This window comes from Crocodylus siamensis, chromosome 1 (assembly GCF_052110815.1).
Source record: "Crocodylus siamensis isolate JL-2025a chromosome 1, ASM5211081v1, whole genome shotgun sequence".
Lineage (NCBI taxonomy): Eukaryota > Metazoa > Chordata > Crocodylia > Crocodylidae > Crocodylus > Crocodylus siamensis.
Window position 1 is genome coordinate 298,392,872 of NC_143395.1, and position 13,015 is coordinate 298,405,886.

The 13,015-nt window shown below is 39.2% G+C and overlaps 1 protein-coding gene across 2 annotated transcripts in view; it reads right to left on the reverse strand.

Annotated features, from left to right (window-relative positions):
• Positions 1-13,015, reverse strand: part of TBC1D8 (TBC1 domain family member 8) — a 67,192-nt gene that overhangs the window by 33,971 nt on the left and 20,206 nt on the right. For both annotated transcript variants that reach the window (XM_090020534.1, XM_090020543.1), the window contains exons 3-5: positions 7,114-7,232; positions 5,412-5,640; positions 331-571 (exon numbers count right to left, since the gene is read on the reverse strand). In XM_090020534.1, the coding sequence (XP_089876660.1) occupies positions 331-571; positions 5,412-5,640; positions 7,114-7,232 (589 nt within the window). The remainder of the gene's footprint in view (positions 1-330; positions 572-5,411; positions 5,641-7,113; positions 7,233-13,015) is intronic.

Sequence of the window (13,015 nt, forward strand, 5' to 3'; positions counted from 1 at the left end):
AGACTGCTTCCACTGAAGGAAAGTGAAATTGTCTCTTATTGGAATTTACCTTTAAACAATGAATGGTACTTTTAAAAGGAAATAAACAGCATGTGTTTCAGGAAAGTACAAACATTAGCTGTGACCTGCACACACCATTCCCGATAGGGTGCATGCAAGTTGAAATGTCTATTTTATCAACTCCCATACATTATGATTATTTGTGTTTTCTCAAAATAACTTCATTTAAGTTTTACCAAGCTTATGAAGCAAAAGCAGTACTATAAAATGCAAAGTCCACTACTATAATTGTACTATTTCAACAGAAGCAGAAACAATTTAATTTTTTACCTCTTTGTAATTTGAGTAGGATCCTGGAGGCCTGGATCCAGTTCAAAGATTTCATTATCAAGTAGTCTTCGGAGTGTTACATCTGCCAGCTGCTCCATTATCCTGAATGCCTCATCAATATTAAGGAACATAGAGAAGTCACGTTCTTTGCTTGGAGTGGTGATACGAATGATATCAGTCATGATGACATTGGAGGTTCTTTCCAGCTTCTGGACATCAACCCAGGGAATTATAAGTTTTACTGCCATTTAAGAAAGAACAAAAACCCCTGAGGAACAGAATTTAAAACTTCTTCCTGATTGCTGATACAAGCATGAACAGCCAGAACAGAAATTTTTAACAAGAGGTCTGACCCATCCATATAAATAAAGTGCCTAATATGTACCCACTGCTTATTCTCTCATATACCAACCACAAAACTTCTCTCTCCCCTAAAGCTCTTTTATCATTAATGAAAGGTGACAGATCTATGAATCTTATCTCCACAAAATAAGCATCATAAGCTCTGCTCAAAGCTTCTGTAAAAAAGGAGACTCTGTCGCCCTCTTTTTACTTCCCCTCTGTAGAAACAGCTAATATAAGAACTAAGCAAGAAAAGATTCTTGGTTCATCTTACCCTGCTGGAAGCAGACTTTGAGGAAGGTGAAAAACTTACTGCCTTCTGTCCTGGACATTTTCAAGGAAACACCAAGCTAGCTTGCTTCCATAATCAATGTTATTTGAGTAGAAGCTAAACAGAAGTAAGCTGAATGACCTTCTGACCCAATGTGGAAGTGGGAGTAACAGGGAAATTTAGCACCTCATATGCATGCTACAGAACGTTCCTACTATCACATTCTCATGTAAATATTGACCCAATAGTTTGATGTGCATCAACAGTACAGCAGAAGCATCTTCTGAAGACTAAAAGCAATAAGGACTCGTAGTAGAGATGATATCTTTATTAGACCACCAAGATTAAAAAAAAAAATAAAATAAAAATCTTTAATTGAAGAATTTTTTTGCAAAAATCTTGGTGGTCTAATAAAAGATATCATCTCTACTATGAGTCCTGATTGCCTTTTCCTCTAGACCAATATGGCTACAACCTGAATACCTTTTGAAGACTAAGACTGATACTTTTTCACAAGTTTTAAAAAAAGGTCACCAAATCAATATTAAATTTAAGCCTTAAGAATGATTCCAACTCCTGTAGAGACCATGTCTTCAGGAAATAGGCAATATAATAAAATATTCATGTACATGTCTCACTTGTCTAACTGAAGTGTAAATGCTGCACAAATACATAAGTGGTTTCCACATGGAGGTATGGAAAGGGATGAATTCAATATAAACAGAATTCTGAAAAAAGTTAATTAGGCATATAAACCTTGCTATTTTGCTTTCAAGTAAAATGCATAGCGTGGTTTTTTCCTCCCCCAGAAACATCACTAGTATAATCACAAAATCCATAAAGGGTTAAGGAAAAACATAAGAAAGTGTTCTTTATACCAAAACATTTTGTTAAGCCATGCAAGTCACGAGAAAGTAAAAAAGGATCAGTGTATAGTGGATGACCATGGAAGAATATTATTTCCCTCTTCCAGGAAAGGCACAAGGCAATCATGCTGAAAAACACTTGAAAATAAATTAGATTTCCACTTGAGTTAACAACTACTGAAAGCTTACCCTGGAATTTCTTTGCCAAAAAATAGGGAGAATATGCCACCAATATTCTAGGCCAGTCCCTTTATAATAATAAAATCATAAAAAGGCAATAACAGAAAACATTGCCTTGAATTCTTTTGTTATACAAACCATGCTCATGATTACTAATTATATTTAACAATACCCCAGCTGGGTTTTCTATATTAATTCTAATCACAACCTTGTCAGGAACAATTTCATACCCTAACTATTCTTAAATATAGCAAAACTATATAACCATACACAAATAAATGGCCAAAATATATTAGTTCTGCACAAGCAAGACAGTCAAGGAAGCCATGACTGACTATACAGGCCTGTATAAATAGCACTATTCACAGAGAAGTTAGGGCCAGGTAGGTTTTTACTCCAAAGCAAAAGGGGAGCATACTGCTGTAAAAAGACCCAAACCAGCAATGTGATATGATGCAGTATTTTCAGTTTTAGAATATGAAAACTCAGTTAAAAATGATGAAGGCAACTTGCCAGTATCTCTTTAAACAAATCAGAAATCCAAAAGCTGTCATGCCTAAACATTTTGATACAGCTTCCTAATTCCACAATGTTGAAATAGGCTCAAAGTACTGTACAGTCACCTAAAATTCCCCAAAGTCATAATAAGAAGTTAAGAGGGTTTTCTGGTCAGAACTGAAAGATGTAACATTCTTCCCATGGTTTAATCCAGAGGATTAAATAGATTTCAATAGAATAAAATTAAAATATCTATAAAAGATTCACTTCCTCAGGTTTTATAATTCATAGCCTGCTCTTCTCCCAGCAGTTACATTTAATGAGGCAACAACTAATATCTATTGACATGATTTTATACAGTCACAAGACTCAACCAAGGCTACTTCACGACTATTGCATGAAAACAAGCATAATTAATTCCTTATTTTGTTTTAAAACTGAGCAAAATTCTCAAATATAAGCTACGGTAGCTAAACCTGAACTACTCAGTATAGCTTGAACCATTTATTAACATAAAAAAAAATAATTTCAAATTGTAAATGCCACCATTAGGAATGGGTACAACTATTGTTTCTGCATTAAACAAGCATTACCATTTAAGTTTAGGCTCAAGCTTAGAGAGGTCAAGCTTGGTTTCTGGGGGGGGTTTTAAGTTAACCAAAATGGCTTGGTTTTTCATTTGTATTTCCAAGCACTGAGACAACTAATTCATGAAAAGCTGTAGGATACCAGGCAGTGAAACCAACTATAAAAGCCCATGAGCAGCTTATTATCATTGCCCAAAGCAAAAGTAATCACAAGTGTGAAATAAATTAGATTCTTTAATTCTGCATTTTAATAAAGTGTGTCAATGGTATTTTAAGGGATTTTTTACTAGCTGAGTAACAGTAACAGTGATTAGGGGTTATTTCTTATTACACAATAGAACTTGACTATGTCTCTTCCCTTCACCCCTCTCCAGTACTACCTACATAACTCAGAGCTGTCCACCTTCAGAGTGGCTGGAGGCCACATGCCATACAAGCCACAGGCCCTGGGCCATGCCAATGCAGGGTGTATGCTATGGGGGCCCAGGAGCCGTAGTCATGTGTAAACCCTGCTCCTGCTGCTACACAAGCAGCATGAGGATCCCTGCCACCACCACTGCCACATGACTCTTCCCCCACTCTCCACTTTCCCCCCCATTGCAACAGTGCCAGCACTACCTGTATGAGCAATACAGATCCCCTGCCCATGCCTCCCTGCTGCTGCAGCCATGGAGACTGTGACTTCACCAGGTCCTCCGCTGTGTTGCTTTGCCCCAGAGACTCCAACTACCATCGTAGCAGCAGGAGCTTTGGGGGAGGGCGATGGGATGGTAGCCAGGCAGGAGCCCGTGGGCTCTGCACTGACCCTTCATGGGCTGCATGTGGCCTGTGGGTCCCCAGGTGAAGAGCCCTGATATAAATCAAGCTGTTGGCATGAGATTAAGGAGTTTTTCTTTCTGCTTTGATTTGTAAGAATACAAATTGTTTCCTCCTGCAGCAGGTCTCATTAAACCTTAACTGAGGAACACTATGGATAAAGGGAATCTTTTATCAAGGATTCCGTCGTGCAACGCCAGACAGAAAGCTGAGATATGTAAACAGACTGAGCTAACAATAGATCAGAATCTCTGCTTTACATTTCTTCCAAGTCACATACAACTTCGGCATTAACAATGAATTCCAATTTACATTTACTTCAAACAGGAAATAAAAAAACTCTAGGTATTTTTTCTTCCTAGATATCACAAGTATGTTTTATGCATTAGTGCATTCTCTAGTTCAACTTCAGAAGTGTACACAAAATATTTTAAAAAGTGGCCACCTGGTCACAACTTGGCCCATAAACAGTAAAAACCTTCAGAGGTGTTAGAATGTAACTGATGATTTCTTAGCTGCATTTTGCTATTAGTACTGGAGAAGTAGTGGGATTTACAGGAGTTGCTACAAAGCCATTCAAGGGCATAATCCCTACCCCTGCAAAGAAAAGCTACTCAGTCAAATGGATGGATTTCAATTATACTTTCCAACTTCTGGGCTAGTTATGATAGGGTTCTCAGATGAACACTCCCCTGGGACTTGAATGGAAACAGAGGACCATACTGTTTGTACTGGTTTCTTATCAATAATTTTCTTAAACAAATTTCTCAACTATGTGAAAGATATATAAGGGAAAAGTTTAAAGAGACTGAGTAACTACCTTGCTTAGAACTGTGATTCCAAAACCCGAAAGGCTCCAGTACAAATACTGTCCCTTTTTCATTTGAAAATACAGATTTTCACCTTTCACCCCTCCACATGAAGCACCATACATAACTACGTTTATTACTTTATTGTCAAGCCACAGCTGAAGTTGCACAGCTCTAGAAAAAGGGTTCCACAGGCAACTTACATTCCTTTGCGAGCGTGCCTGTGCACTAACTGGAGTTGTACAAACAGTGGCTATTATTGTGCATGAATATATGTGGGAAGGGCTATTTCTCAGTGCCCACATTCTGCATTAAAAATAGGTGTTAAAATCTGTAAAACATTGAAGCTACGGCTACTCTGAGATTTGAGCTGTTTTACATGTTTTTAAGGCAGATCATTTTCCAGCCACTCATCATGTGAAAGTTGCCAAAGGCCACTCCATGTTCAGAAAAAGTAAAATTTCAAGCAATTGTGTTTGCACACGCTTACAGAAAGCTTTCATACTTAGAAAGTTCCAGGTGAACATAAAATGAATAATGAAGTGACAACTAAACTCAAATCGAGTTTGTTTCATACCAGCAAACAAAAGGTCAGAATGATAAAGCTGTAAAACAGAATTAGAAGTAAATATATCAACTTAAAAAAAAATCTAGTGGTACGCAACTTCACGTGTCTATTTGGGGCCAACAGTTCTTACATGTTCACACTTACATTCTTTTCCGAGGAAGAAAGAATAAAAACAAAGGTGATTGATGCTCAAATACAGCCAGCCTTGGCGAGGAACTTTGCCCTTCCAGCAGCAGCATGAATAATAAGTAATCAACTTCTCTGCTTCAGGGAAGTTAAATCTGGCTTCAAATTTCACTAATGCTTCTCGGAACTTCTCAGGCTCCTCCTCCAGCTCTGCTAGTTTGCTGCTGGTTGTCTCTGCTATTAGTCCCTAATTCAATCACAAGATAAATTATTACAATAAACCTGGAACATCCACAGCCAAACTAGTTACCAGTACCAGATTTTTTAAACCTCAGTTTTCTCTTGCAAAGGTATTTATGTTGACTTGCAGGTTATGCATTTACTCAGTTTTCATAACTTCTTTATCTACATATTCCCCCTGCTTTACCTGCCACAGGTTAGGGTGTTGTCTTGTGTTGTGTCAGGGTTGGTGGTAGTTTTACAAAGAGGTTACATTATGGATTTGTATAGGAAGGTTTGGATAGGGATGATCCTGCCTCAGGCAGGGGGTTAGACTAGATGACCTATGGAGGTCCCTTCCAGCCCTACTTCTGACTCTGATTCAATCCTAGACTTATATTTGACCCACGACTGAAGCATGTTTCAAGTATTTCAGTTTACAACCAATCAGGACTTGCATTGATCACTGCAACTATCTGAAACAGACTACATATTTTAAAACATACTTAAAATGGTATAACATTTCTACCATTCTGCTGCAGTCAAAACTGCTCTACATGCTTTTATTCAGTTCACAAAGCCATGCCAGGAAATACCCGTAATTTGCAGATTAATTGGCGCTATTATATTCCTACCTAGAAACAATGAAGTGAACCTATAACTTGTAATAAGTTTTAAACTGAACCTTTTTTAATAAAAGGTTGAAGTACATCTATAACAAATTAAGTGCCACGACTTTCTTACAGCTCTATAACATACAAGAGAAAATAATTCATTGAAAACTGCAGTGTTTCAGTAGTACCAAACTGTACTTTATAGAACATAAAATATTTTGTATTTAGTAAACAATCACGTATGCAACAGGCCTGCAGCAGAGGCAAGAGTTGTTGGCGAAATAAAAATCTGGGTCCATTATTAATAATGAAACCAGCAAAACTCTAGATGCATTGCTCTCCTCAGTTACCTGGCCACTGAATTTTTTAAGAAATGAGTCTTATTCAACACTTTCGCTGCACCTGAACACAAAGTATGTACAGAAGAACAGAACAACTGACAGAAATAAGGAGCGAGGCATACATAAGAGACCATACAAGCTATACAGCCATTTTTATTTTCAAGCTGGAGAAACAGGATGGCAGAAGTGTTTTTCCCCACCAAGACAGTAGGCATCTAGCCATGTGGCTGAGACTACACGTACATACTTCCCAACTCCTCTGATTCCTGGATGACAAACAAAAAAGACAAACAACATGTGGCAATATGGGAAACCTGGAGTACAAAAAATACGGCCATTTCAAGACAAATTTTACCCAAAATGAACATGGTTGTTAGGCCAGCTCATTTTACCAAACACAGTGTCTAGTTGGGCAAAATCAAAGGTGCATGAGAACAATTAATAAACAGGTGCATTGCATCAGTAATTATTAATACATTACCAGAGTCATTTCTACCAGGTCATGAAGTAGTGGGGATGAGAAGGGCAGAAGGTAATATTTCTTACCTTGATTTTCCCTTTGACAAAACTAACAATGTCTTCTTTACTGTCAAAAACGGACAAGGTATGGAGTAAGTTTTGCTCTAGCCATTCCCAGTGTTGATTTATCTCTTCTAGAGTGGCACCTAGAAAGACAAAAGAAAAGTTGATTAAAAACCATGTCGTAAAAGAAAACATTTCTAAATAGAGAAAAAAAAAAATCACCATTCACATTCACAAATATATTAACAGAAATTGAGATTCTGAAGTCCAAATTATTAGTAGTAAATAAGCTGCTAAGATGTTACATTGAATGCTGGAGTTAGAGACTACAAAAGTGTTACTGCTTTAAATATGTATTACAGTGCTTTTAGTTTTCAAGATCTCATTACAAGTCAAATGCTGCTTTGAAAAAAATCACAACACAATAATGAATCTTCTTACTGCAGTATTAGTAAGTGGCAAAATTTTGCCTTGATATTTCTTAAGCAGTCATTAAATTCTGATTTAGGGTCATTCTCCATAGCCCCTGATAACTATTTCTCCATGGGTCTTGAATTTGGTATCTCACCTGTAAAGCTTCTGTGATCTTCAGCTTCTCTGAGAACAAAGGGGTTCCTTGTTTATCTGAGTGCTGTGTATGTAACTAGCTCACATGAAAGAGTTGTGCAATTTTTGGGACAGGTAAAATTAATTTAAAGAGGAAAAGCTTTAAAATTTGATGGAATTTCTTTAAGGACTATATTTAAATGTAATGCATTCACACCAACTCCAAAAATATAATTTTAGTCGTTGAAAGCTTGTTCATTAATCTTCAGTGTCCTACATGTCAGCAGGCATGTGTCACAAAGATATGAGAATAGAAAAAGCCAGTACAAGGAAGAGGCAAAACAAAGACAACATTACTGAAAGAGAAGCTGGCCATCCCATTAAAAGACAACTTGGACTAATCAGTCATTGAACAGAACAGTTTAAAAAAGGCAGTAAGTACTATTTCCAGTGCCTCACTTGTAGGGACAAGGGGATAATTAAATTTAAAAAAAAAAAAAAAAAAAGGATGGCCAAGGCATAAAAAGAAATGCAAAACAAAAGAAAGTTCAAACAAATGTCATCATCACATACCCAGAGTTACGTGAATATTATAATTGCAACATGTTGCTTTACACACCAAGATGATAAATTTAGTTAAGTATTTTCCACCTTCCTCTCCTAGATTTCCCACAAAGAATGCCAACTGGCAGGGAAATTTTCCAAAACTTTAACTTCCCTAACAGGAAAGTCTTATGATAGGACTTCATAAATATCATCAATCAAGGCAAAAAAAAAAAAAAGAGAGAGATTCACCAAGAAAGAAGGCTATTTCAATGGCCTTTAAGGGAAAAAAAGGCTTCTTGTGGGTGATACCTTTTATTGTACCAACTGAATGGTTGGGATAGACATAGGCAAGCTTTCCGGCATCACAGTACCCTTCCTCGGGTCTCTGGAAGAGAAGCAGACACAGGCGAGCTAAACAGCAGATGGAACAAAAGCCTGTGTAAAACTCCCTATGTAAATAAATACAGGATATAAGAGAAATTATCAGGTAGCCAACAGGCTGGAGAGATACGTTAAAAACCTGATATAAGGAAGAAAATAAGATTCTTCAGGAGGGTCTTGAAGAGCAGAGGTTAGTCAGTATCAGGTAAATTATAATGAGGGATCCTGATTTTCTCCGATAAAAAAAGAATCCCCAATTTTCAGACTTAAAAAAGGAACCCAACATCTACATTTTTCTCTGATTAAAATGGAAAAATTAAAGAAAACTACACCAGCAAACCTGCACTATACCTGTCTTACATAAATGACATTTCATCATCTGGATTAACCACCTGGATTCACTTAAAATTCAATAACTACCATTCTTCAACCCAATTCTTTCTGAAATTAAATGAATTACTCCTACACCAACATCACCACAATCCACATCCCAGAGGACATGCTACTAAACACTATATACAGAGAACACATTGACCCAGCTCTGCCTTAACAATAAATACAATAAAAAGGTATCGCCCACAACAATTCTTGCCTCTCATTTCCTGGACCATCAAGGCAACATTATCACCTCACCTCAACACTGCTTAAGGACAAAAAAAATCCCAAGTGCTATCAATTGTTAAAAATACTAGAAATGTCATATTATAATGACATAGCCCACATGAAACAAATAATAAACTAAAGTGACAGTGAAGACAGGCAAGGAGTGCATCTTGCTGCCTGGCTTCCCAGTTGTGGGTTTGTTTGGAGTAAAAGATTGTCTGTCATAAGGTGTTTCATGGTAGTTTTCAAGTTGTTGCCAGTACCAAAAATCTTGTCCTCTCCCACCTGGATCTGCACTGCACAGGGTGTCTCTGCCCTTTCCCACCCTCCAGCCAGTTTGAGATGCATACTGCATGCAACCCAGTCCCAGTCCAGGTCGGGGGGCTGGGGAGAGGGGGGACCACATGCAAAGCAGGTCCCACAGAGTCTGCTGAATGTGCTGGATTTGGCTTAAAAGGAGGAGCAGGGGCTAGATGAGTTTGACACCCTTGCTATTATTGCATCTATATTAGTGGTTACTGCCAGCACAACTATGCCAGCCAGGGATCACACCTCTTGAAAGCCTTACAGTCATACCTAACACCAAGTTTGGTGACAGAAAGGATTTTTTTCCCCCTAGATCAGACTGACCTGGACTGGGCAGGGTTCTTGCTCAGTAGCACAGGGCATGGTCCTTTTCCTAGGATTGTCTAAACATGTACTAAACCACTTACTTCCCTGTTGTTACAATGATGATGCCTTCATCTGCCCTGCTTCTTTACAGCAAGTCACAGGTATTTCAGGTATTCTGCCTTGTAGTTGAGGCTCTGACGTGGTGATTGTGAGAATTCTTGATTCATGACTTGTCTGAGAATGCAGAGGCTGAACAAAGCTATTTGTCAGGAGTCTGCCACTGGCACAAGCTACTGTTTAAGCCTACATCCCTTCCATCAGAGCATTATTAGCAATAACTAGCCAGCAAACATAGGGAAAACACAAAGTGACTTGTATCCAAGGAGCAGGGTGGGTAACAGATGTTTTTATTTAAAGTTACAATTAAGTTTTCCTTTTTAAAAATAAACCAGTTTAAAATTAAATTTGAAGGCAATACAGCATAAGCTAAGGTACACATTTGCTATATTAAAATAATTTAAATAATACGTTGAGACGATGAGCCTCTACTCAAAACTTTGGAGTTAAAGGCTGATCTACTTCTACAGAAGCATTGGGGGAGGGGGACAACACGACATTTATTTTTTCAGGTCGAGTTTGTAAAGATCAAATTGGCATCTGTGCCGCACGCGCTGTTACGAGTATGGTCAAGCCTGAGACCACCACCCCTCCGATCATGCGCTGTGACTTAATCAGACATGCTGATCACACGCTGGTCATGCAAACGATGCATGATCGTCTGGAAAAAGTTCCTTGAACGATAGCCTCTAATTGGCTCAGGAGAAATCCTGGCGGAATGGCGAGGTATTTAAGCCCCACCCAGCAGTTGCTCAGAGAGACCGCCATTCCACCTCAACCTGAACTGGCCTCGTGATTCTTTAGGGCTGATCACCCCAACTGTCTCCTGCCACCATTCCCTCAGGCATACCCCGGCTTGTTCCGGACCATCTCGTTTCCGATTCACAACGCATAACACAAGCAAATTCTGGTGTCCTCACCTCTGTTGTCTACCAACTACTGTTATAGGGGCATGAGTAAATAAACATTGTTATTTGAAACCATTACACATCCGAGCCTTCCTCATCCTGTAAATCCAGATCTGCCATGAACCGGAGGGTGCCACAAGGCCCCTCTCACGGTATGGGACAGAGTTTTAAAAATTTCAGCTGATTTTGGATTTTAAACTTCATTGCAGAGCAACAAGAAAGATTTTTTTTTTGGCCTCCCTGTCTGCCATCTGACAGCTCCAGGGAAGGAATTCTACCTGATCAACACATCAAAGAGCTACTCCACACAGCTCACAAAGACACTCATGGACCCAGAGGGACAGACTTCCATCTTCAGCTCCCTCTGTGCAAAAATGAAGTTTATTTCCTACCTATGGGGTCTTTTTACCATCTTGTACCATCTACTTTTCCCAGAGCCTGGCAAAGGTACTTTGATCCTGAAAGCGTGCAGAAAAGGACAATTTTCTTGCCATTTTCCAGTTGGTCTAATAAAAGGTATCATTTTAGAACCAAGAGTTCTAGTTTTTTGTATTACTTTCACCTAGGCATTTTAGAAAAAATTCCCCTTGGTGACCTGAAATAACTGGTTTAATTAACTTACTACAGTTCATATTTCTAATACAATAACAGTTAATAATTGCATTTAATAAACTGCTTAATTGTAAACAAGAGGAGGATCAGAGGAAGTGTGGGTCCTTTACTAAGTGGCAGAGGCAACCTAATGAGAGAGGATGCAGAAAAGGCTGAAATACTCAATGCCTTCTTTACCTCCATGAGTTTTCACAGGCAAAGTTAGCTCCCAGACTATTGCACCTGACAGCACAGTTTGGGGAGGAGTTGAGCAGCCAAGAGTGGCAAAAGAACAGGTTAGGGACTACTTAGAAAAGCTGGACATGTATAAGTTCACAGGGCTGGAAGGGAAGTACCCAAGGGTGCTGAGAGAGTTGGCCAATGCGACTGCAGAGCCACTGGCCATCATCTTTGAAAATTCATGGCAATTGGGAGAGTTCCCAGTTGATCAAGCAAACATAGTGCCTACATTTAAGAAAGGGAAAAAAGAAGATCCAAGGAACCACAGACCAGTCAGCCTCACCTCAGTCCCTGGAAGAATCACAAAGCAGGTCTTCAAGAAACCCATTTCTAAGCACTTGGAGGAGAAGTAGGTGATTGGAAACAGTCAGCATGGATTCACCAAGGGCAAGTCATGCCTGACCAACCTGGATTCCTTCTTTGAGAGGATTGACTTTTCAGATGCAGGAATACCAGTAGACATCATATACCTTGATTTTAGCAAGGCTTTTGTTACAGTCTTCCACAGCATTCTCACAAGCAAGCTAAGGAAGCACAGATTGGATGAATGGACTGTTAAGGTGGATAAAAAACTGACTGAATCATTGGGTTCAGAGGGTAGTAGTCAACGGCTCAATGCCTAGTTGGCAGCTGGTATCAAGTGGAGTGCCCCATGGGTTTGCCCTGAGGCCAGTTTTGTTCAATATTTTCATCAACAACCTGGAAGATTGAATGGAGTACACCCTCAGCAAGTTTGCAGATGACACCAAGCTGGGTGGAGTAGTAAATATGCTGGAAGGTAGGGCTAGGATTCTGAGATACACCTCAACAAATTGGAGGACTGGACCAAAAGAAATCTCATGAGGTTCAATAAAGACAAGTGTAAAGTCCTTCACATAGGACAGAATAATGCCACGCTCCACTACAGACTGGGGACCAACTGGCTAAGCAGCAGCCCTGCAGAAAAGGACCTAGGGATTATGGCGAACAATAAGTTGAATGTGAGCCAACAGTAAGTCCTTGCTACAAAGAATACTAACTGCATACTGAGCTGCATTAGTAAAAGCATTGCCAGCAGACCAAATTCTTCCCCTCTATTCAGCACTGGTGAGACCACATCTGGAATACTATGTCCACTTTTGAGCCCCCACTACAGAAAGGACGCGGATAAATTGGAGAGAATCCAGGGGAGAGCAATGAAAGAGGTTGGGTTGCATGACTTATGAGAAGCTGAGGGAACTGGACTTATTTAGCCTGGAGTAGAAGAGACTGGGAGGGATATGATAGCAGCCTTCAACTACAGGAGAGGGGCTCCCAAGAGGATGGAGCAAGACCGATTAGTGGTGGCAGATAACAGAACAAGCAGCAATGATATCAAGTTAGAGCAAGGCAAGTTTAGGTTC